General features: G+C 44.6%; 1 protein-coding gene across 1 annotated transcript in view; it reads right to left on the bottom strand.

Annotated features, from left to right (window-relative positions):
• Window positions 1-6,500: 6,500 nt before the first annotated feature.
• Window positions 6,501-26,361, bottom strand: part of LOC307119570 (uncharacterized protein) — a gene marked incomplete at both ends in the record, with an annotated part of 36,604 nt that continues 16,743 nt past the window's right edge. Inside the window, one exon of the mRNA XM_079805912.1 lies at window positions 6,501-6,548. Coding sequence (XP_079662038.1) covers window positions 6,501-6,548 — 48 coding nt within the window. The remainder of the gene's footprint in view (window positions 6,549-26,361) is intronic.

Genomic DNA, 26,361 nt, shown 5'->3' with positions numbered 1-26,361 from the left:
TGATCAGATACAGTGTAGAGTGCTACTTCGAAAGTGAAAGTCATGAAAGCACTCTAAAAAAACTAAACTGATTATATTTAGTTTCTTTTCTGCACAGGCTTTTTTATTTTACATTTTTAATTTTGTCAATTTAAATACAGGGGAATAAAATACATACAACTTAATCGGGATAAACAGCAAATTAAGGTTTAAAATACTGTTTTACAGTTTACTCTCTTTAAGCACACTTAAGTGGTCTTTTTATTTAATTAATATTAAACTACTTTTAAGATTTGAAGTACACTACAAGTGCACGTTTAATACAATGCATTTTTTTTAGATGTAGACTAGACAACTACTAGCTTGAGAAGCTTCAAAAGCAGCTTTCCCTAACACTGATCACAACAGGCGAAGATTGATGAAAAATAAATTGTTTTTCACAGTTTATAACTACTGTAGTTTAATATATATATAAAGTCTTGACCTTTGGTGTCGGTGGTTGGAGTCTTTGCAGCTTTACAGAACATTTTCTTTGTGAAAACAGCTGTAGTTCACATAAGAGTCAACCAAGCTGAATATAATTTATCTTTAAAGGTCACTTTAATATTTTCACAGAAATGAAAAAAAAAAAAAAATTGGACAAAGCACACTGAGAGGCAGAGGGAACGGCAGCAAGGTTGAGAGATTTTTTTTAGGTTTAAACTTTATTATAACTTGAAGTTCCAGTGTTTGCTGTATCCATATCGAATACTGTTTCCAGGTTCAAGCCTCCATTCTATATCAAGTGAGAATATTATCTCAATACAGCCATTTATAAGCAATATTCATACCAGCAGCCATATCCCCCTGAAGCCCAAGCCTGGTTTCCCACTGAAGCTAAGCAGGGCTGAGCCTGGTCAGTACCTGGATGGGAGACCTCCTGGGAAAACTAGGTAGCTGCTGGTAGAGGTGTTAGTGAGGTCAGCAGGGGGTGCTCACCCTGTTGTCACGTACAGGAGATGAGGACCCAAAAGCAGAAGGTGATTTGACAAGGTTTAATTCAGTTCAGGGTAAATAACTCAGGTTGCCACAAGGCATATAAATCCAACAGAAAGTCTCTTGCGTTAACTACAACAGAAGTATGTCTCAGTCTTTAAGGGAACAGAAAGACGCTCAATCGGAAGGGAACCGAAACGCCCGGTCAGGAACGGCAATGGGAAATCCCCGGAGGTAGAGAGAGGCTGGGTCCGTTGAGAGCAAGGCAACGCCAAACAGTAGACCACACACGTTACTGGAGACTTTGAATAGAGCAGATACGAGGTGAAAATATAATAGTCAGAGAACAACATGCATCAGACGGGACTTCGACAAGACAGGTACGTAACACTTGGCAATAATCTGACGAAGAACAAGAGAAAGGAAGGACAAGAAATAGAGAAACCAATCAGAGAAAGTGGGCAACAGATGAGAACGATAGAGATAATGAACAAGAATGTGAGTACGTAAGGGATGAGGTGATGAGAGACAGCTGAGAACGATTAGAGTAAATGAATGCAAATGTGTGTGCGTAAAATAATGTAATAATGAGTGTGACCAGAAGAGGGAGAAAAGAGGAGAAAGAAAGGAAAGAGCCAGGATCATGACACCTGTGGTCTGTGTGAGTCCTAACGCCTGTCACAATTCACCAGTGTGAGTGTCCGTGATTACCACCAGAGGGCACTCCACCCCGGACTGTCACTCCATCACAAACTACATTTCCCAATACTCACTGCTCCTCATCATCCCTGATTACATGCACCTGTGTCTCATTACCCTGTTTACCTCACCCTATATAAACCTGGCTATCTCAGTCATTCATTGTGAAGTCTTGTTTGTTGTAAACTGCATTTCTAAGCGGTTTCCCTGGTTTCATGTCTCTGGTTTTGGATTTCTGGCCTGTTCCGTGGATTACCCATTTGCCTGTCTCTCCTGTCTTATTTGCCTGATTGGACTGATTACCTGTTATGACCTCTTGCCTGTTTGTTGACTACGAGTTTGGATTACCCTTTAATAAAGCTGTGTTTGGATCCTCAACCAGTTAAGTCTCAGAGCAGTACGTTACAACGCCCCATTATAGTGATGGGGACACTATACTGTCAAAAAGCACAGTCCTTAAGATGAGATGTTAAACCGAGGTCCTGACTCGAAAAAGAGTAGGGGTGTAACCCCGGCATCCTGGCCAAATTTGCCCATTGGCCTCTGTCCATCATGGCCTCCTAATCATCCCCATATACTCATTGGCTTCTTCTTCTCCTCTCCACCAATCAGCTGATGTGTGGTGGGCGTTCTGGCACAATATGGCTGCCGTCGCATCATCCAGGTGGATGCTGCACATTGGTGGTGGTTGAGGAGATTCCCCCCTCCCATGTAAAGTGCTTTGAGTACCCCGAAAAGCGCTATATAAATGTAACAAATGAATTATAAATACATAAATTAATACATAAATTATAATTAAATAAATTATTATTAATTAATTATAATAATTAATATTCATTTACATCTCAGCTTTAAGCCAACCATGAGTGTATATTACCAGTCTACAGTTTGTTGTTGGCTTTTAGGATCTGCTGGAGCATTGGAACCCAGTAAGTGATGTCAGACTTACAAACCAAATAACTTTTATCAGAGTTTGACTCAAAGTATAGTACAGTGAGCAGGACCTCCATGTGAAGCGACTTAATAAATGGATAGGGACGTATTGATTTGAGTTTTATTACATTAAATGATTTTATTATGTTGGAAGAAAGACACTGTGCTGTTCAAAAACACTGAACTCAGTCTCTGCTTCACATCATGAGTCATAATGAACCTGCCGATGTTTATTTTGCAGTAATGAATGGCTGACTATCATTATCCATTTGTCATTTTGTCTAGTTAACAAATAAATAAAAACATGGACATTACATAATGAGTTGTTTATAATTAAATTATTTAATGAGAATAACATGAACAACATATTCACCTTAGCCAATCAAATTCAACATCTGGACCTAAAGGCCCATTCACAGCAAGAATAACAACTATAAAGCTAACTTTAATGTGTATACTGTTTACCTAGTTTCCCTCAGTCTGTTTGATTAAGCATAATATTCACCTGTCATCCATTAATTATCTCTTTAGTTGCTTTTGCTTGGTCCATTCTTATAAGCCCTCAGTTCTCCCTTATGCCGAGTTCAGACTGCCAGATTTTAACCCTGATTTTGGTTTTGGTTTTGTGAAATCGCGACAAATGCCGGAAATCATAGGCAAATTGGTGCTCGTGCACACGAGTGACAATCACACAGTGTGAATTACCAAAGACGCAATCTGAGAGAATCACCGATTCAAAATCATGCTGTATGAAATGTGTTCTGACTGAAAATTACATCAGCAATAGGGTTGGGTATCGTTTGGGTTTTTTTCGATTCCGGTGCCAAACCGATACTTTTAAAACGGTTCCGGTGCCTAAACGGTGCCTGAACCGATACTTTTTTTTTTTAAAAGGCCACCAAACGAGGTGGATGACATTAAATGGCTTTTTATTTATTTATTTATTATTTAAATTGAACCATTTATTAAAAGTTTAATGTATACTTAAATGTATGAATATAAATAAATACAAAACACAATTTACTTATTTACAAATTATAATTGACATATTTACAAATTCACAGTAAAACCTAAGCCACCCAACTACAACAAGCCTAATATAACTCTAAACAGTTACAGTAATAACAGCAGTCGTCTGTATTCTTGCTCTGCTACAAACCAGCTTCGAGCTTCAGCTTTATTTTGAAATATGATCATATTCTCTGGCTAAATATTTTAGAACACATCGCCTTAATGTTTCCATGGTGACGCGTCATGTTTCTCACATGACACACAGCAGCCGCAATAGCGCTGACAGCTCAGCTGTATCGGGTTTATTTCGTTTTTTCTTTTTATTCAAAATATTCACAAACTTCTTAACTGTGTCACGAACTATCTGATGTTCAAATGTGTGAGTGAATGTGTGTTAGTTGATCTATAAAGCGCAATGGGCGGCGCCATGTTAGTTTGTGCCTCAGAATCGGATCTGTCGGATTTACAACACTTGAGTTCATTCTCGTCTCACGAAATACATGAAAGTAAGTGACCAGTGAACTGGAAGAAGAATAGAGTAAACTATATAGTTACTATATAATGTGCATTTATCTGATGTGAATAAAACACGTAACGTTAGTCAAATTATAACCGTCTGAAAGGATTGTCATTGCTGCTTTCATAGACATCAGTGTGTGTTTTTTGCTAGTACTTATGAACATTTAAATGTCTGAAACCTGAAATAAACATGATGTCGTTGAAAACACTGAATAGTTGTCATGAGTTGTGATGTGACCAGCGCTGAGCGTCTGTCTCTGGCTCAGCCAAAGCGCGAAAGCACGTTTGAATTTTGGCACCGAAATGAGGAACCGAAATCTGCGTTCTGATTCGGTCCGGTACATACCGGTTATATAAGTACCGGTGCCATATTGGAACCGGATTTCGGTACCCAACCCTAATCAGCAATGACATGTAGCCAATGAGAGAGCAAGATACAGGGCAGCGGGAAGTTCGAGGAGGAGTTATAGAACAGAATATCAGAGTTTATTAGATATATTTACAATTATATCAAACTGAAACAAAGCACAAACATTTGCTTGACCATCCGCAACAGAAAGCACACAAATCATCGAGTGGGTGTTGGTGAACTACGATTCAGCCTACACCATTGCCCCCACTGAGGTTGACATCGTCACCAGCCTCAATGCCTCAATGTTTCAGGCCACCAGCTCCACCCAGTCCACAGGATTCCCTGGCACCACCTCCAAGGCTTCGCCTTGGTCAGACATCGCCCTGTCTTCGCCCTCCCCTGGCTCCACTTTCATCCTTGTTCCCACCGGCTTCACCGCTGCCCTGTTTGAAAGTGATTCCAACCATATTGTTCCTTATTCTCACAGAATTAGGCTATGTTCACACTGCCAGCCTTAATGCTAAATTCTGATTTATTGCTCAGATTCAATTTTCTTGTATAGCTGTTCACCTTGTTGCTTTAAATGTGACCGATATCAGATTGCAATGTGTACAGATCATGGTCCTGGACTGACCATTATGCGCAAAAGAACGAAAAAAGATGACATGCAGCACGCTGTCATATGGAAGTAAACCTGGAGGACATTAAAGTAAGCGATTATGCGTTTATTTATAGTGTCTGTCGTGGAAGCCAGCAAATTTATGCACAGGCAATATAAAAAACAAAGACGAGGATGCTTGAAAAATAGAGATTTTTTAAAGGGGGGGGGGGGGGGGGGTCTAATGCTATTTCATGTATTCTGACTTATTTACACTGTTAACGAGTTGGATTCTCATGCTAAAAATTGTCAAAATTTCTAAATATTTGTTGGACGTATGAGTATTTCTGTGCCAAATACACTCCTTCCGGATTCGAATACGTTTCGGAAACTTTTTTTTCAGAGTATGGGCATGTGTGAGGTCATAATAGGCGGAATTGCTTGTATGGGCACTTCGGATCAATGAGCTTCGTTCGTCAGTAGCGCTCCTCATTGCACTCTTCCACGCTGTTTTCGGGAAAAATCGGTACAGACTATCTGTCTTTTATAAATAAGACAAAAATAAAGAATCTTCGGAGATATGACGGATGTAATACTACGCGATAGATTAACATGAGAAACTGTGTGTTATCCCCCTTTAAACATTTATGATACAAGCCCTCATGCTTTGCTTGAATGTAGAGCTCAATACTTATAAGATCTGACCCATCACTGTCCTTCAATGACTACCTTTCGCAACTGTCTTGATATGACTGGGTCTTTAATCTGCATCGATGACCGGCTGACTGTATATTTTCCCTTGTGAGAATTCATTTCAAATAAGCACTACATGGCTAATGCTACTGGATGCGACAAATAACACAAGCTTGAAACTTTTCTTGAGATTTTGATTCACTCTGGACTTGTTCAGCAGCATCAGCACAGACAAACAAGAGCAATGAACTCACTACACACTTACAGTGACAGCAGAACAGCAGCAGCAATCACTGGACTAGGCCTCGTCCAGATGACAGCAGCATCTGATACAGCAGTTTAGTCTTTCTGTCAGCTGACGCAGCTGCTAAAAGGACAGTGAGCATGATAATGTGTCTATTTACAAATAATTTTGTAACTCACATACTGCCTTGTTGATAGAAGGGCTAAGGGCTTTCACTCCTCCTGATAGCGGAGCAGATCGTACAGGCACACTGCAGCTGTATTTATATTTTATGATTCAAAGCTCTGACCTGTGCCTTCAGGGGAAGGAATTCTTAACAGTTTCCCCTCTGTAGTTCCCTGCCATCTCTATAAATGACACCACAGTGCTTGACTCGATCAGTAAGCTGTGAGGAATTATATAACATACTTAAATTTCAGGCTCTCATTTCACCCATATAAATGAAAACCCTCATTTCAGGGAACAAGGCATTTTTTTATTCATGGGTCATAATCCCTCTATTTCTCTCCCTCTGTGGGCCGTGCATCACCCACGCCACCTGTGCCCTGAGATATGAGAGGAAAGCATCCGGTCATGTCACATAGCCTGCTAATCGGGACAATCTTTCTGTGATTTTCCTTCGCAAACAAATTACACCATCTGCCTTCCTGCTCTTAGAAGAAATTATTAGAAAAAGGTCTTTGTCATATTTTTTACATTTATATTTCAGCTTAATTGTAACGATTTCTACTGACGAGGCAAGTTGAAGACCCAAGTGCAGCTTTTTATTTACAAAATCCAAACATAAAACAAAGACGTTGCAAACTAAACTGACTTGACAAAGAAACAAAGACTTGCCTGACAACGGGTTACAATGACAATAACAGACAAGGACACACGGCAAACATGAGGGCTTAAATCAGGGGTGGCGAACTCCGGTCCTGGAGGGCCACTGTCCTGCAGAGTTCAGCTCCAACCCTGATCAAACTCTCCTGCCTGTAGCTTTCTAGTAACCCTTCAGACCATGATTAGCTTGTTCAGGTGTGTTTGATTAGGGTTGAAGCAAAACTATGCAGGACAGTGGCCCTCCAGGACCGGAGTTCGCCACCCCTGGCTTAAATACACTGAGACTAATGACAAGATAAGTGACACCTGTGAACAGTGATTAAACAATGAACCAATGACATGACACAACACATGAGGGCATGGGAATCACATGACACACTAAAACATAACCAAGAACATGATAAACTAAAAACATAACCAAGAACAATGAACATGAACCAACACCAAAACACCCTGTGACATTAATGCTACTTTGAATTAAATTAACTCTTTCCCCGTCATTGACGGAAATGTCCGGCTTTCCGTGTGTTCACTTTTTTGTTTTTTATTAAAAAATGTCAATCAATAAAAATACAATACAATAAAAAATATCTTCATACAGTTTTTCTTATACAATCACCTTTACACCACATTTCACATATTTACATACATCATATATCATCACTAATTGTGAGTTTCCTGGCTATGTATCACAATAGAAGAACCCACCGAAATGGATTCACCTGCTGTGCTGCTGTTTTGCTTGGAGAAAGAGCAGAACCTTGAGGCGAGCCTCACACACTATCCAGACTGCTTCCTGTGCACTTTTTATTTGGCCAGTTTGAACAAGCGCACAAATGCTCGCCTGCCCGGGGTGGGTCCTCGAGGATCATTCGGCAAGTTCGTCAAGTGGGTGTTGGTGTACTAGGGTTCAGCCAACACCATTGCCCCCGCTGAGGATGACATTCTTCTTTTGCTTCTTCCATTGCATCCACAATATATTGTATCGGTAAAAAAAACCCTCTTGCAGAACCCACTCATGCAGAACATCTCTCACTCTCGTTATCCCCACTTCCATCCATTTCATAAAAAAATATTTATTTTTCTTGTTTTAAAATGTTGGTATAGACAGCATTCATATTGACGGCGGCCCATACATTCTCACACAGCCCAAGCATCAATCTAACGGCCGGCTATACAGTGAGCATTCATATTGACGGTGGCCCATACATTCGCACACAGTCCTACAATCAATATAATGGCCGGTGAAACAGTGAGCATTCAACAATCACACAGATGGTCGGCCGTCCAGAACTTTTCTTTTTTCGTCAATTTGTTTTTGTAGCACAGGGGAAAAAAATGCATTTTATATATTATATATATATATTTTTTTTTTTTCTGTGTGTGCTAGAAAAAATGCTAAATATCAGTATATGTATAATCTATACTGGTATATTGTAATTTTTCTAGCACACAGGAAAAACATAAAATAAATACAGTCTCAATATATATATATATATATATATATATATATATATATATATATATATATATATATAAACAATTACATGTGTTATATATATATATATATGTTTTATTTACACACACATGGGGAAAAATTATATATACTTTTTCCCCATGTGTGCTAGGAAAAATGCAAAATATCAGCATATGTATAATGCATACTGGTATATTGTAATTTTTCTAGCACACAGGAAAAACATAAAATAAATACAGTCTCAATATATATATATATATATATATATAAACAATTACATGTGTTATATATATATATATATGTTTTATTTACACACACATGGGGAAAAATTATATATACTTTTTCCCCATGTGTGCTAGGAAAAATGCAAAATATCAGCATATGTATAATGCATACTGGTATATTGCATTTTTTCTAGCACACAGAAACAATAAAATACATACATTCTCACACACATTCTCAATATACATAAACAACTACACATAGCAACTCACCGGTGTGTTATTGGATCAACTTCTCTGTCAACAAGCACCGTCACCGCTGTGTTCACTCTCCTTTTTCACATCGCTGCTTCGAGTGAGCTCAAATAAAGCATCTTCAGCACAATAAAAACTTCTTTTGACGATCCATTGGATAATACATTCCGTCCAGTTAGTAAGATTAGCAAACAGTTACTACAAAGAGACCTCTGTTTGTTTACTAGCGCGTTAGCTTTTAGCTGTCAGATGGGGGGTGTCAGGCTCGCAGCATCTCGTCGGAGATAGCGCCACATTGGCACATTCAGATGAATAAATATTCACGCCCATGTGACAAACATACACATGCAAGGTCTCGTTGGAATCGTGTGCTCATTGGCTACATTTTCTGTCAGTCATGACGATTCAATGCTTTTATTGGCTCCAGATAAACAGACATTATCATTGGATGAGCACGTCATGACATCAGATAAAACGATCGCTATGGTTGGATATTTTTGACTATATCGCGGCTATCTTTGCATGTTTTTGAGTGGGGTTAGTTGGATTTTGTTCGTAACATTCTAAGCTTTAAACCCATGCCACTTTATTCTACCGGGAGACTGTTTTTGGTGCATTATTTTATTGCATAACAGTCTAGTATGATACTTCGCTCCGCAGAAATGCAATGTAAACAAAGGATTAACCATCAATATTACACCGTTATTGTTTCGTTGGATTAAAATGCTCTATGGGATGTTATTCAGTGGACCCTCACCTTTCCATTCGTTCTGGAATTGTTTGCAATGGATGCGTGTGTGGCTCGTAATTAGGACACTAAAGGTATGTACTCTGTTTTTATTTATAAAATCGTTGATGTGTATTGCTTACATTGATGCAAAAATACAGCCGTTATAAGCTTTTCAATGAAAAACAGTGGTCTGTCCTCGATGCTTGAGGTTTAGACCTTTAGAATGATATATAGTTTGTCAAGATTAATGATGTTTTTTTACGTTAAATCTATTAACAAACATTACACTCGTGCTAAAAATAGCGCTTCAACCCGTGCACGCGCTCATGAAGCTTATCAGGTTAAGAACAGAGATTGATTTAAAATGTTTTCTCTCCCATATAAAACTCAGGCAATCCTTCCGTCATCCAAATTTTCATTTTCATCCATAGAATTCCATCCTCCATGTTAAAATCCCCACATTTGTTTAAAAAGTATTTCATTGTTTTTTTCCACTCAGTTTTGTTCTCTTCTTGTAGGTACTTTTTAACAATTTTCACTCCCAAAGCTTTTTTTCTGTTTAACATCCATTAACCCCAAACCCCCCTTCACTACTGCCCCTAAAATTGTGTTATGTGCTATCCTTGCTGGTTTCCCCTCCCATAAAAAGTCAAGAAAACATTTCTTTAACCCCTTTTCGGTCCACAAAGACATCTCAGATACATATAAAACGTACCAAAGCTTAGAAACCATTGAAACATTCAATATTAAAACATTCCCCTTTAAATTTAGTGTCCTCAATTTACAAAAAATTAACCTTCTCTCTATCTCTGTTACTAGTTCCACCCAACTGTTCACTGTTATATGGTATGGGGCGCTATTACACATCTTCTCAAAGAGTACTGAATCTCCTGATCAAAACACAGGTGAAGAAGAAGCAACAAGAAATAGCATATTTAAGCAGATGCATATGTAAAAAAATTTGATCATCAACATTAAACAGCATATAAATCAAAACTTTCTAATGTTACTGAATGAAATGTCGACCCGAAAGAGCTATAGGACTGTGAAGCTTTGGGGGGTTGAAAGACTCTATCTACTCCATCTGTTTTTTGATCATCGTTTTGAATCCGATCCAGACAAAATCCAAATTTAGTCTTTGACAAAAACGTGATTTTCTCAGCGTTTTGCTCAAAATGTTGCTTTTTTTTATTAAACTTACTCACATTACTCTTATCTGTATAAGTGATCGCACCAGTGCTCTATGTTATGCAGTAAATGCGCTATACTTCAGCTTCCACACACCACACAAACACTTGGATATGCGTCTAATAATAGCACACATTTATCTAGGTTAACGTTACAGCAAGGGGCGATGTAAAGTTGCTACTTACAAGTTTCAAATGATAAGCCATATTTGAGGTCGATGAGTGATAGGCGAATGTTTGGATTTCCTGTCCTACTGACATAATTACCACAGGGACAGTTAACAATCTGTCCCTCACGGACTGCGTGACTTCGCCTGTGGATTTTTTTTTATTCTGTGACTAACCAACTAATAATATCTTGGTCGACTAAGCCTCTTTTAGCTGACTAACGTTTAGTTGACTATTAAGGTGATGATACACGTGGTGATAACAACTTTTTGAGCAATGTTGCTGTCAACAGGCAACCATGTGAAACACAGGGCCCACGACCGATCTAAAGTATCCAGATAGAAATTTGTTGTGACCAAGCAACATTGCTCGGCAACATTGCTCAAAAAAGTTGCCCCGTGTATTTAGGGGGCAGCCCTAGTTATTAGTAAACAATTACAATAACAATTTGTTCTTCATATTATAGCACTATATGCTAACCTTTGTGAAAAAAAGTACACTTTAACATTCTTTAAAAGAAGTACGAACTGAATGTTTTCAGACACTTAATTGCATGTTAGCAACAATTAAATGAAATTATTATTATAGTTATATTACATTTATATTAAATGCAATAAGTTGTAGCTTAAGAGTTTGTTTTGACTAGCTTATTGTTACGCTCAGACTTAAACGCAATGACCAGAACTGAGGTACAACTCAAACAGGTAGATTTATTTGCACATATGGCAGGAACGCAATGCATAAACAGGTAAGCTATGATACTTGAAATTGTTAGCAGATGAGATAGACTTGTATTGTTAACTTTTAGTCTGTGGGCCCTATTTTAACGATCTGAAACGCAAGTGTCAAAGCGCGAAGCGCAAGTAACTTTGTGGGCGGGTCTCGGCGCTGTTGCTATTTTCCCGGCGGGATAAATGGCTCTTGCGCCCGGCGCAAATCTAAAATGGGTTGGTCTGAAGTAGCTTCATTATTCATAGGTGTGGTTTGGGCGTAACGTGAATAAACCAATCAGAGCGTCATCCAACATTCCCTGTAAAAGCAGGTGCGCAAGTTCCATTATGGATTGCTATTATTATGGCGTATTTACCAGGCGCACGCCAGGAGCGGTTCACAGCCGAGGAGACTGATGTGCTTGTAAGAGCAGTGAAAGACAGAGAAGTTGTGTTGTATGGGGATGGGAGAAACCCACCAAAAATAGCGTCGGTTAAACAGGCGTGGGAGGAAATAGCCACAATTGTTTCATCAGCTGGCATCCCCAGGACGTCGTACTAGTGCCGCAAGCGCTACAATGACATCATAAGACGGGGAAAGTCCAAGCTTGCCAGCATCAATCGGGCACGCCGTGTAACGGGAGGTGGATCTGCCTCTACTCAGGACCTGACGCCAGCAGAGGACATCGCTGCGTCCATCCTCACCGATTTTTTTTCCTGGTTCTTGACGGACAAACCAATTTGTTAGATGTCCTTATATACATATATGTCTTGCCAGAAGTTGCCACTATTGGGCAAACAGGTCTCCTTAATTATTAGACTACAATTAGCCTGAATAATTTGTAAGCTAGATTTATGCCTATTTTTTCACATCTTCGTGGCACACCACAATGATTTCCGTCATCTCATGTGTTAATATTTTTTAGTGTAACAATTTATGATTTGCAAAAATAACTGTTGCATCTGTGTAGATTACATGAGCAAAGTGTATGCGCGTTGTGCACGCTATACATTATGGTCAAGCATGCGCCCTTACAATAGCATAATGAACAACGCGCAACGCGCCACTGACTTTAGACTAGGTTTTTTCTGGTCAGTGGCGCAATTGTTTAATGGAACAGCAAAATAGCACCAGGGATTGTTTGCGCCGGAACACGCCTCCTTTTTTGCGCTGAACCGCCCAGGTAGCGCAAGTTCATTCACTAGTTTAGCGACGTGCTTCTGTGGAGGGAAAAGCGCGCTTTGCGCGGGTGCAAAATAGGAATGACACATGCGTCGGTGTACAAAGTCAATTGCGCTGGGTGCAAGATAGGGCCCTTTGTCTTACAGAATCAGTGAAGCACACACACACACACACACACACACACACACACACACACACACACACACACACACACACACACACACACACACACACACACACACACACACACACACACACACACACACACACACACACACACACAAGGGAAACAACACTGAGACGAGGGATGACTGGAGATTGACTTGGATGAGGTGACAGCAGAAGCTAGCAAAGTAGTCGGAAACATAAAGCAGGTAAGTAGTCTACAGCATCAGACAACGGCTGCATCTTATTGACTTATTGCCTTGCTGCCTTATCGGGCAATTACTTTGTAGGCAGTGTTTGTGCATGAAGGTACCTCACAAAACTGATTTCAAACCGGCTTCTGAGGCAGCATAGCAAAAAAATCATGGGCATTTGGGGTGGGGATAGTTGCAACAGTTTATTAAAATGTTTACAACCAACCCCTATGAAGGTTTCAATGAGTCCTCTGTTGAGGAAAAGTTTTTTTGTTGCGTATCGAGGAATTTATTCAGTAAATGTGTTCCAACATTATGCACGTCTTCTTACCAAAAAAAAAAAAAAAGAATCTGCCTCAATTGAATGCAAGTTTTTTATGCAATATCTCAAAATTCACACAAAAATAGATGGATCTTAGAAACTTGAGTTAACCCTCATGTGACAGGAATATAGTACACTTACACTCACACATACTGTACATGCGTGGCAATTGTTTTGCACCACAGTACCCCAGTAGTGGGGTAGATTGTAACAATGGAACTCTTTGTATTTGACATTAACTCACATAATCTGTGGTAGGTGTAGGAGTCCGAGTGAGTTGCACTATATTGCCAAAAGTTTTGGGACGCCTGCCTTTACATGCACATGAATTTTAATGACATCCCATTCTTAATCCGTAGGGTTTAATATGGAATTGGCCCACCCTTTGCAGCTATAACAGCTTCAAGTCTTCTGGGAAGGCTTTCCACAAGGTTTAGGAGTGTGTTTATGGGAATTTTTGACCATTCTTCTAGAAGCACATTTATGAAGTCAGGTACTGATGTTGGACAAGAAGGCCTGGATCATAGTTTCCGCTCTAATTCATCCCAAAGGTGTTCTATCGGGTTCCCCCCTCCACCAAACTTTACACTTGGCACAATGCAGTCAGGCAATAACCGTTCTCCTGGTAACCGCCTAACCCAGACTCATCCATCGGACTGCCAGACAGAGAAGAGTGATTGGTCACTCCAGATCTCCACTGCTCTAGAGTCCAGTGACGGCGAGCTTTACACCACTGCATCCAACGCTTTGCATTGCACTTGGTGATGTAAGGCTTGGATGCAGCTGCTCAGCCATGAAAACGTCTCGGTTACGTATGGTAACCCTCGTTCCCTGAAGGAGGGAACGGAGACGTACGTCGGACATACCGACGAATTGGGATCACTTCTGGGAGCCCCTATCAGCTTCGAGCTATCTAGAACCGGCCAATGAACAATTGGCGTGCGAGATTTGCATCTCGCGCTCCGCCCCGCGCCGTGGGTATAAACAGGAAGCGAGAGCGAATGCACGCTGTTTTTCACTGAGGAGCCACACGTAGTGGCTCGACCTGCAGTGATGGTACAGCAACTGTGGCGACGGGACGTACGTCTCCGTTCCCTCCTTCAGGGAACGAGGGTTACCATACGTAACCGAGACGTTCCCATTCAGTCGGTCACGTTCGACGTACGTCGGACGTACCGACGAATTGGGATCCCCTATGGAAAACGCCATAGTTACTACCACTTCCAGCGCCCAGCGATGAGCCCCACAGACCCCGATCTGATGCGGGCGGGTAGGTTCACGCAGGGAGAGTCAAAGCTGCTGTTCCGCAAGACCCACTCAGCTGACTGTATTGGATAACGCTGGGAAGCGTGCCTGTGAAGGCAGCTGTGGAAGCCACATCATGCCCAGAGGGAGTTAACATGTGGAGAATACACGTATGGGCTGGCCGTGGGCAGCACAACATACGGAAGTCTCAGGGGTGGCCCCGGCCAATTAGGAGGGAGACAACACGTACCTGAGACGGCAGAGGAGCTCTGCCGAGGGAAAGACACGGGCTCGCCGTAGGGAGCCGTACCGTGGAAGAATACACATATGGGACCGCCGTGGGGGTCACTACATACGGAACCCAGCCTAACACAAGTTCCACCAATGCATACGAGTGTTAGACCTGGCGTCGAACGCTCCGCCACGTCCGACTGCCGCGGGTTGCGGAGGACTCAACAGGGTCCGCCGTTCCGGGGAACTCGACTGGAGCAGAAAAGCGCACGCATCCGTACCATAGGGGAGGGAATGGCGCAGCAAGCCGACACTAGAACGGGTACTTCGGTGTTACTGACTATGGGAAGTGAGCACACAGGAAGACACCGGCTCTACACGGAGGCTATAGAATCTAGCGAACGTGTTATGTGTCGCCCAGCCCGCAGCTCTACAAATGTCTGTCAGCGAGGCGCCACGAGCCAGCGCCCAGGAAGAGGCAACACCCCTAGTGGAGTGGGCTCTTAACCCCGAGCGGGCAGGGCACGTCTTGGGACTGATAAGCCAAGACGATGGCATCCACTATCCAGTGGGACATCCTCTGCTTGGAGACAGCCTTTCCCTTCTGCTGTCCTCCGTAACAGACGAAGAGCTGCTCTGAGGTCCTGAAGCTTTGCGTTCTATCCACGTAAGTCCGGAGAGCACGGACGGGACAGAGAAAAGCTAGGGCTGGGTCTGCCTCCTCCGAAGGCAGCGCTTGCAGGCTCACCACTTGGTCCCGGAAGGGAGTAGTGGGAACCTTGGGCACATATCCAGGCCGGGGTCTCATGATCACATGAGAGTTACCGGGCCCGAATTCCAGGCACGATTCGTCGACCGAAAATGCCTGCAGGTCCCCTACCCTCTTGATGGAGGCCAACGCAGTCAGGAGTATTGTCTTTAACGACAGAACTTTCAACTCAGCTGACTGCAGAGGCTCAAAAGGTTCTCTCTGTAGCGCAGTTAGCACCAGAGTTAAGTCCCAAGAGGGTATGGAGGGAGGACGAGGTGGATTTAATCTCCTCGCTCCCCTAAGGAACCTGACGATCAGATCGTGCTTACCTAGAGATTTTGCATCTACGAGCTCATGATTAGCGGCGATAGCGGCGACATAGACTTTGAGGGTGGAGGGAGACAGCCTTCGCTCCAACCCATCCTGTAGAAAGGCAAGCACAGATGCGACCGAACATCTTCGGGGGTCTTCTCGGCGAGAAGAGCACCAGTCGACGAACAGGTTCCACTTCAACGCATAGAGGCGCCTCGTAGAGGGGGCTCTAGCGGAAGTAATGGTGTCAACTACCGCTTGCGGTAGGTCACCTAGAACCTCCGCGTCCCGTCCAGGGACCAAACATGGAGTTTCCAGAGGTCCGGACGCGGGTGCCATAGGGTGCCCCGTCTCTGAGTCAGGAGGTCCTGTCTCAGAGGAATGGGCCAGAGAGGTGCTGTCGCAAGGAGCACTAGTTCCGGGAACCAAGTCCGGTTGGGCCAATACGGAGCGACCAACAGGACCTGCTCCTCGTCCTCCCTGACTTTGCACAGAGTCTGCGCAAGAAGGCTCACTGGGGGAAACGCATACTTGCGTTCTTCCCGGGGCCAGCTGTGGGCCAGGGCATCCGACCCGAGGGTCCCCTCGGTCAAGGAATAAAACCGCTGACAGTGGGTCGTCTCTGGGGAGGCAAACAGGTCTACCTGTGCGGCCCCGAAACGACTCCAGATTAGCTGGACCGCCTGGGGATGGAGTCGCCATTCTCCCGGAAGTACCTGCTGACGTGACAGCTCGTCGGCCGCACGATTGAGCAGGCCCGGAATATGAAGGGCACGAAGCGACCTCAGATGCTTCTGACTCCACAAGAGGAGATGGCGGGCGAGTTGCGACATGCGACGGGAGCGTAGACCACCCTGTTTGTTGATGTACGCTACGGCCGCAGTGTTGTCCGTCCGGACCAGAACGTGCTTGCCTCTGAGCGGCACTTTGAAGCGGCTGAGTGCAAGACGAACTGCTAACAACTCGAGGCAATTGATATGCCATTGCAGTTGAGGCCCCGTCCACAGACCCGAAACTGCAAGCCCGTTGTACGTGGCACCCCAACCCGTGGATGAGGCATCCGTGGAGACAACGGAGTGCCTGGACACTTGTTCTAGGGGAACTCCCGCCCGGAGAAACAGAGGGTCCGACCACGGGCCGAAGGTTTGGCGGCACCTCGGAGTCACTTGGACGCGGAGGGAACCGCTGTGCCACGCCCATCTCGGGACTCGATCGTGTAGCCAGCGTTGAAGCGGTCTCATATGAAGCAATCCGAGCGGCGTTACTGCGGCTGCGGATGCCATATGCCCCAGGAGCCTCTGAAAATGTTTCAGTGGAACCGCTGTCCTGCCTCTGAACGAATTCAGGCAGTTCAACACCGACTGGACGCGCTCCTCGGTGAGGCGCGCAGTCATGGCGACCGAGTCTATCTCCATACCGAGAAAAGAGATCCTCTGCGTGGGGCAGAGTTTGCTCTTCTCCCAGTTGACCTGAAGTCCCAACTGGCTGAGGTGACTGAGCACCTTGTCCCTGTGTTCGCACAACTGCTCTCGCGACTGGGCAAGAATCAGCCAGTCGTCGAGGTAGTTGAGGATGCGAACGCCATGCTCTCTCATGGGAGCAATGGCCGCCTCCGCAACCTTCGTAAAGACGCGGGGCGACAGGGACAGGCCGAAGGGTAAGACGCGGTACTGATATGCCCGTCCCTCGAACGCGAAACGCAGAAAGGGCCGGTGTCGAGGGAGAATCGAGACATGAAAGTACGCGTCCTTCAGGTCGATCGCTGCAAACCAATCTCGGGGACGGATGCACCTGAAGATGCGCTTCTGCGTTAACATCGTGAACGGCAGCCTGTGAAGGGACCGGTTCAGGAATCGCAGGTCCAAGATCGGTCGTAACCCGCCGCCTTTCTTGGGTACAATGAAGTACGGGCTGTAGAACCCGGACCTCATATCGGCTTGAGGGACCGGCTCTATCGCGTCCTTCGCCAGTAGGACAGCGATTTCCGCCCTGAGCACGGGGGCGTTCGCCTCCACTACAGTCGTGAAGTGAACGCCCCTGAACTTGGGGGGACGCCGGGCGAACTGAATCGCATAGCCGAGTCTGATGGTACGGATGAGCCACCGAGACGGGCTGGGAAGCGCTAGCCAGGCTCCCAGACTCCGAGCAAGGGGGACCATCGGCACCACGGACGTACCCGCAGCGGGGCAGCGAGGCGGAACGCAGGGATCCGGCTCGGACGGCATGGGAGCGGCCCGAAGCGGGATCTGAGTGTGCTGTGCAACACTTACCTGCATCCGCGGAGGGGACGTGCGAGTGTGGGGAGGCCGCTTGTGTGCGTCCCGACAGCCGGCGTCCCCTGCTGGCGAAGGGAGAGGTACTTGAGGGTGGCGAGGCATGGGAGCGTCGACCACCGCCAAGCGCGCTCTCTTGGCACCCAGAGATATTGGAAACTGCTCTTTTATTGATGTTTTGGGTGCCGCTGGCACTGGGACCAGCGGCGGAACAGACAAACAAAAGATTTTCCCCCGGCCCTCCTCCGGGGGAAGGAGTGGTGCTGCAGCCATCTCCCTCAGAGCAGTTTCCTCCATCTCTGGGCGGCCCGTCTCAGGGTCGCTTGCGACGGCGCTTGCCACCTGGCTTGGCAGCGGCCTGAGCGGGCTGGACATCCTTCCCACGGCCGGCCCCACGCCGTCGGCTGGTGGAAGGCTGCTGCGATGCCTTGGCGGGGGCGGAGGCGGCGGCGGGTGGACGTCCTCGGCGACGAGTAGTCGGAGGCGCTGCCGCCGGCGGCGGGGTGGAGGCAGCAGCGGGCCGCCGGGGCAGGATGTGCTTGATCGCCTCCGTCTGCTTCTGGGCGGCCGAGAACTGTTGGGCGAAGCTCTCGACCGCGTCGCCGAATAACCCAGCTGACGAGATGGGGGAGTCCAGGAACTGATATTTATCGGTCTCCCTCATGTCAGCCAGGTTAAGCCAGAGATGACGCTCCTGGACCACAAGCGTGGACATCGCCTGACCGATGGCACGGGCGGTGACTTTCGTCGCCCGGAGGGCGAGGTCCGTCGCCGTCCGGAGCTCCCGGAGGAGCTCTGGGTCAGGCCTACCCTCGTGCATGTCAAGGAGTGCCTGGGCCTGGTGGACCTGAAGCAACGCCATGCCATGCAAAGCGGACGCAGCCTGCCCGCAGGCCTTGTAAGCCTTCCCAGTCAGACTGGAAGAGAACTTACAGGCCCGGGACGGGAGACGCGGGTCACCGCGCCAGTTAGAGGCGGTCGCCGGACACAGTTGCATCGCGACGGCGCGCTCCACTGGCGGGATTCCCACGTAACCCTTGGCTGGCCCGCCGTCGAGGGTAGTGAGGGGGGAGGAGTCACTCGGCCGGTTTCTGGCAGAAAAAGGTGCCGTCCACGACCTCGTGAGCTCCTCATGCACCTCCGGGAAGAAAGGTGTCGGGGCGGGACGCTGAGAACCAGCGCGACCCACCCCGAGGAACCAATCGTCCAACCTAGAGGGTTCGGGACACGGTGGAGGGTTCCACTCGAGCCCAACCCTTTCGGCGGCCCGGGAAAGCATAGCAGCCATCTCAGGGTCCGGTGCAGCCGTTGCCACTCTCCCAGAGGGAGGCAGTACGACTGAACCTTCATCCCCCGAGGACTGAAACTCCCCCTCCGATGCAGCGATTGACATCTGTTCATCTGCTGGAGCTCCAAAAGTCACCACTGGTCTCCCGTGGGAGGGTCCAGCGGGTTCTCCTGGAGGCTCTACCGGCTGCGGAGCAGAGGGAATAGGGGCCTGCGGAGATTGACTCGGCGGGTTTGCCCTAAACGTGATCCTCAGATCACCCTGGCCATCCAAAGAAGCAGGTCCACCCGGGTTAGGGGCAGCCCTGGTTCGTGGGATGGGTAAGGGGACTCCCCCAGCCCGGAGGTAGGAGAGTCTCGATCTTAGCTCCGCGATAGTCATGTTCCCGCAGTGGGAACATGAACTATCCACAAACGCCGCCTCAGCGTGCTGTGTGCCCAAACACGTGAGACAGCGATTGTGACCGTCAGCAGGGGACAGGGAACGACCGCATCCAGAAACGCACGGGTGGTAAGACATCCTGAAAAGGACGGCACGTCACCCGTGAACTCTTTTTGTGAGGAAACGCTCTGTGCTGAAGCACTCAGGGGGAAACGCGACAGCGCACGGGATTGTTGTGCAGCCTGTGCCTGTACTCAAAACAGGAAAAATGCCCAACCAGACCAACAGTTTGCCCGTTGCTGTGAAAACAGCAGTTTTTCTCTGTTTGCAGAGGCAGCCGATGAGTCAGCGCGGATCCCGCTGAAATGTGCCGTTCCTCTGGATTCTCCGGTCTAAATAAAGCTTGCTGATAGCAGCGATAAACTCAAGCAGTCTTGCGTTGAGAGTCCTCTTCATCTGCCGTGTGGCTCCGAAGTGAATGACAGCGTGCATTCGCTCTCGCTTCCTGTTTATACCCGCGGCGCGGGGCGGAGCGCGAGATGCAAATCTCGCACGCCAATTGTTCATTGGCCGGTTCTAGATAGCTCGAAGCTGATAGGGGCTCCCAGAAGTGATCCCAATTCGTCGGTACGTCCGACGTACGTCGAACGTGACCGACTGAATGGGAACCCATTCCATGAAGCCATCTACGTACTGTTCTTGAGCTAACCTGAAGGCCACACAATGTTTGGAAGTCTGTAGCTATTGACTCTGCAGAAAGTTGCGCCTCAGCATCCGCTGACCCCACTCTGTAATTTGACATGGGCTACCACTTCATGGCTGAGTTGCTATTGTTCCCAATTGCTTCCACTTTGTTATAATACCACTAACAGTTGTCCGTAGAATATTTAGTAGTGAGGAAATTCACAAATGGACTTATTGCGCAGGTGGCAACATATCACGGTACCACGCTTGAGTTCACTGAGCTCTTGAGAGCGACCCATTCTTTCACAAATGTTTGTAGAAGCGTCTGCATGCATACATGTGGCCATGGAAGTGATTGGAACACCTGAATTCAATGATTTGGAGGGGTGTTTAATACTTTTGGCAATATAGTGTCAACAACTATAGTTGCTGATGATCAAACAAAAAGTGTTAACCATCCCCGGTCTTCCCCTGCAGCAAAATAGAGAGAGCTTTGTTGATAACTAAGCAAATATTGCTACAATCAGTGGCGGCTTTTTTTTTCGGGTGGGGGGAGGGGGCAGTATCAAGATGCATGTTGACTAAATTCAAGCATTAAAGAGAAAGCAGTGTCTTCACTTTTATCTTTTTACACATTCATTTCCCGCATATAATTGAAGGAGGAAAGGAAAAACAAAAGCAACACCAGACTAGCATGTAAACTACTTGAACATAAATGTTGCTCTCCTTTCTTTCTGGCCAGCAAATTTCTCAATGACTCTCTGATCAAAGTCAGTCATCTCAGTAGTGTCATGACGTTTGCATTGTTCAGTTAGATATTTGAGGTCTCTTACCCCCGTTGTTGTCCACAAAACTTCAGTACCGACACTTTGAAATAAAAGATAGGGAAAGCAATAAAGGGCATTACTAACAACACATCCATCCAGCCAGCCACCTACGTTTCTCATAACACGCGCGTGAAACTCCGAGTGTAGCTTCATCCTCTGTCACTGGCCTGCTGCTGGATTTGTAAATCGCGTTGGTCCGGAATCCTTTATCCTTTTTTTTCTTCCAACGAACGCCTTGTGAAAGAATTTGGTTTAACTGCTGCCATCCCTACGAAAGTGATCATCTTACAAGGTTTTGGCGGAGTCGGAGTGAATGTGTCGCCCGCGCACTTTCGCTTTAGTTGCCAAGAATGGAAAGTTGAATGACAGGTGACGAGAACCAATCAGCATCCAATTCTGATTCGCCAGGGACGCAGCGACCTGCGTCCGGAGGAGGATCTTTAAGAAACCAATTAGAGACCAGCTTCAGGTCACATGCTGCCCGTAGATTTTTGTACTCAGATAGACAATCATTTGTCCGGCGTCCCTCACGCATGAAACCGCATGAAACATATTGAAGAACATATAAAATAGCTAACCGATCAAAGCCAGTTTTTATTAAATGCTGAGGCTCTTACTAACAGACGGCACATCGTATGAGTAAACTATTTTATTTTTATTTCATTTTTATATAATTTTTTTATACATGTATATTTCTGGAATTTTGATGGAGGCGGCGCCCCAGCGCCCTCTATCGACCAGCCGCCACTCACTACAATAGTAATTTCCAGCTAGAAATGACATCAAAATGGGAAAACATTGGTCAAAAACTTACATTTACATACAAACTGACCACCAACTGCAACTTTCAGATGGCATCTTTATTTTTTAGCTCAACTGGCAGGAAGCATTGGATTCGGACGCGCCTTGATGCCTTCCTACATGGAATGCATCCTCTGAAGGCAGCATTTTTTTTTTAAGCTTTAGGACACATCCAAGGTCAGACAATGAGTGAGGAAGTGTGTGTGCTCTATATAGTGCTGGTGATGAAGGCTAGATAAGTTCCAGGTGTCTGTGGTTAGGTGCCAAGGAAGATGATGGGAAATACAGTCCGTGACACTTATGTAAGACTTAAGTACATCTTTATACTGTATGCAATTTCAAAATGACCTCTATTGACTTTGAAATATGGTTAAAGTGTACTGCCAAATACTGCCAAACATGTATGATGAACTAAAATGTACTTTAATGTCATGTCTATTGAAACTTGTATATCATGTATTTAAATATTTTTGTAATTACACATTTGTAATGGTAAAGCTGCAATTTAGTACATTTAAAATATATACAAATTAAATGTAATATCAAACAAGTCACTAGAGTTAAAATTATGATCAACACATCAAAATAAGTGTACTTATTTAAAACATGACAGTAAATTATTAAAACATAATGACTTAAAATGTACTTTAAAGTTTTTAATTTGACATTATTACTATAATATATAAAATAATATGATAATATAAAAAAATTGCTGTTAATAACAATTAACATTTCTTATGCTAAGCAATGTAGTAATTAGATTTTAAGACAGCTTTAACACATTGGTAACAGATCATTATCAGCAGAAAACTATTTTAAAAAGCTTCACACATGGCTTATCCAGTCACATTTTGTGCCAGAATTATCACTAAAAAAATTGCTTTTAAAACATGATAATATCATTTTAAATGAACTGTTAATTAAAAGAGAAAGAAAAATTAAAAAATAAAAGAGTTGTCCAGGTCACTGAACAGCAGTAAATGTATTTCTGGTAATTTCTCTGAGGGACATTCATTTGAGAAATTAATGTTGAAGTTGAGATGATGTTGAGATGAGGGAATAAATTAGACTAAAAGCTTTTTCAGAGAGCAGGACTTGAGATGATGAACGGAAACTAGGTTCTTCTGGATCCTTCTCATCTCTGCCCAGCAACTGAGATGCAATGAAGCCAAGATAATACAGGTATAGTAACTGGAAACGAGAAATGATTCACAGAAACGAAGGATCAAGGAAACGATAAATGATTGACAGAAACAAAGGATCAAAGTATTGTATAAGTAAGGAATAATTGACGACGGGCCGTTCAATTATTAGAATGATAATGCACACCCGAGGTGGTGATGCGGTCACGACGCGAAGCGGAGTCAATTATTCCGCTTATACTACGGTTACCACACCTCAAGACATCGATCCGATTATATATTTAATGGGATTCGTCCGGTTTTTGTACTTAAATCGCTATTGTGAGTAGGACTATTTCTTCCGCGTCTCATCCAACAGCTCTTTTGCTAGTTCCGAAACGTCATTTTAAAGCTGTTAACGAAGGCTTGAGCCGTTGATAGCATTCTACTGCAGTTATTAATAAAGTTATTAGAAAGAGAATGAGAGTGACAGAGAGAGAGAGAGAGAGAGAGAGAGAGAGAGAGAGAGAAAGAAAGAGCGCTTGTGTGAACTAGGCTCCCTCTGTGCGTCTCTAAACAGCGCTGTTATTACCTCGCTAGTGAAAAAATGTCACGTGTAGCCTTTAAGTTGCTCCACTATATAGGCGAACTGATCAAATAGTCAGGGCAGCGCTGACAGCTTTTTGTGCAAACTGTAGTGCGTGTGCGAGCATGTGTGATTTCAGTAATGAGACAGAAAAGCTTGCCTTTATTGTTTTTCATCTGGACTGTCTAATACTGCTGCCGCCCAGTTGTTGAACGTTTTATATTCACTGTAAATATTAAGATTTACTTTAGGAAAATCGTCTGTCATATTGTTGTTTTTTAGTCCTGTAATTTCCGTTATTACAGTTAACTATGCGCAGTGATATGGAACTGTAATGCGGTCAAGAGAGCTGCCTGGAACTACGTTCGCTGTGCGTCTCCCAGAAAATAACTGCACACCTCAGAACGTTCATCAGCCAATCAGATTCAAGCATTCAACGGCCCCGTAGTATAAAGTGCTATAATTCTGCATTCAGTTCAAGTTAAGTGCCATGTCACTAATGCTGCGTTCAGATCAAGTCAGTAAGTCTGCATTTACAGCTTTCTGCTAGGGATGAATCAGGATAGTCGATGTTGTGAGGTTAACTTGTTCACCTAGAAATAGTTCATACAAACATGTCCTGAGGGCCCTTGATTCTGTTCCATTATGTTGCTTTTTATGGTTTTGAAAGCAAGAACACGTCTGACCGGTGTCTGGTGGAAATTAACCTAAACAATTCTAATTACATAGGGCTTCCTCTTATGCCAAGTTCACACTGCCTGATTTTAGCCCAAATTTTGACTCACCGACTGGACTGAATGCTACCCCTGAACTTGGCATTAGATGTACATCCCTCTTTCCTGTTTGGATGAGTTCAATCTGTGTATCAGGTCTTTTTTACCCTCTGCAATATGGTTGCTAGGAGACCTTTTGGTTGACAAACAAAGCGAACAGGAAATGCAAAGCTAACAGTAGAGTTGCCATGTATGTCATCTTCCGAACATCAGTCGATGCAGCGCCGGATGACTTAGAGATGAAGCAAGAATATCCCAAATCTGACATTGATTGGAACAAAGCATAAATGCTTCAATTTATTCAAGGTTGTGATCTGAAAGGATTGTATTAGAGACACTTATAAGCAATATTTCATTTGTGGCATAGCTAATAACATTTGCATGGCGGCACAGTGCTCTATTGTAAAGGGGTGTATCAATCAGATGTTTAGCGCGAGGTCAGATAAAGACGTGTCTGTGTATGTGGATACGCTCCTGTGCATTCCTAATGGCTCTCACTGTGAGTTAAGACTTCTGCTCTCAATATTAATCAGCCTCAGTTATTGCTGGGAATTTACATTATTGATCAAGAGGGTGGCAGGCGGAGACAAATGCAATGAGCCAGTAAAAAAGATAAACATCAGGGTAGCGGCTCCAATCAGTCATCTCCTTCTTCTTCTAATTTCCCTCTGGATGTCAGAGACACCAATGAAGCACAACTGACATCCACTATTTATAAAAAAGGGCTTATAAATTTGTAAATTTTACAGTTGTAACCTGATTAAAATCATAGATTAGCAGATATTCAAGTGGAGTCACACCATTCATTTGTCATCCATCCATCCATCCATATTTTTTGCCAGGTGTTCTCAAGCCATCATCAAAGTTTGTCTTATACTTCTTATAAGTACATTTTAATTTTAGTATATTTTCTAATAATATAGTATACACTGATCAGGCATAACATTATGACTACCTTACTAATATTATGTTGGTCCCCCCTTTGCTGCCAAAACAGCCCTGACCCGTAAAGGCATGAACTCCACTAGACCCCTGAAGATGTCCTGAGGTATCTGGCACCAAAATTTTAGCAGCAGATTATTTAAGTCCTGTAAGTTGCGAGGTGGGGCCTCCATGGACTTGTTTGTTCAGCACATCCCACAGATGCTCGATTGAATTGAGATCTGGGGAATTTGGAGGCCAGGTCAACACATCAAACTAATTCTTGTGCTCCTCAAACCATTCCTGAACCATTTTTGCTTTGTGGCAGGACACATTATCCTGCTGTACATGGTCTGTAACAATGCTTAGATAGGTGGTACTTGTCAAAGTAACATCCACATTGATAGCAGGACCCAAGGTTTCCCAACAGAATGTTGCCCAAAGCATCACACTGCCTCCGCCGGCTTGCCTTCTTCCCATAGTGCATCCTGGTGCCATGTGTTCCCTAGGTCAGCAACGCACACACACCCAGCCATCCATGTGATGTAAAAGAAAACGTGATTCATCAGACCAGTCCAACTTCTTCCATTGCTACGTGGTTCACTTCTGATGCTCACATGCCCAGTATTGGAGCTTTCGGAAGTGGACAGAGATCAGCATGGGCACCCTAACTGGTCTGCGGCTATGCAGCCCCATACACAACAAACTGAGATGCACTGTGTATTCT

Source organism: Gobio gobio (assembly GCF_949357685.1).
Source record: "Gobio gobio genome assembly, chromosome: 23".
Classification (NCBI taxonomy): domain Eukaryota; kingdom Metazoa; phylum Chordata; class Actinopteri; order Cypriniformes; family Gobionidae; genus Gobio; species Gobio gobio.
This window is presented reverse-complemented; position numbering and strand designations above follow the sequence as displayed.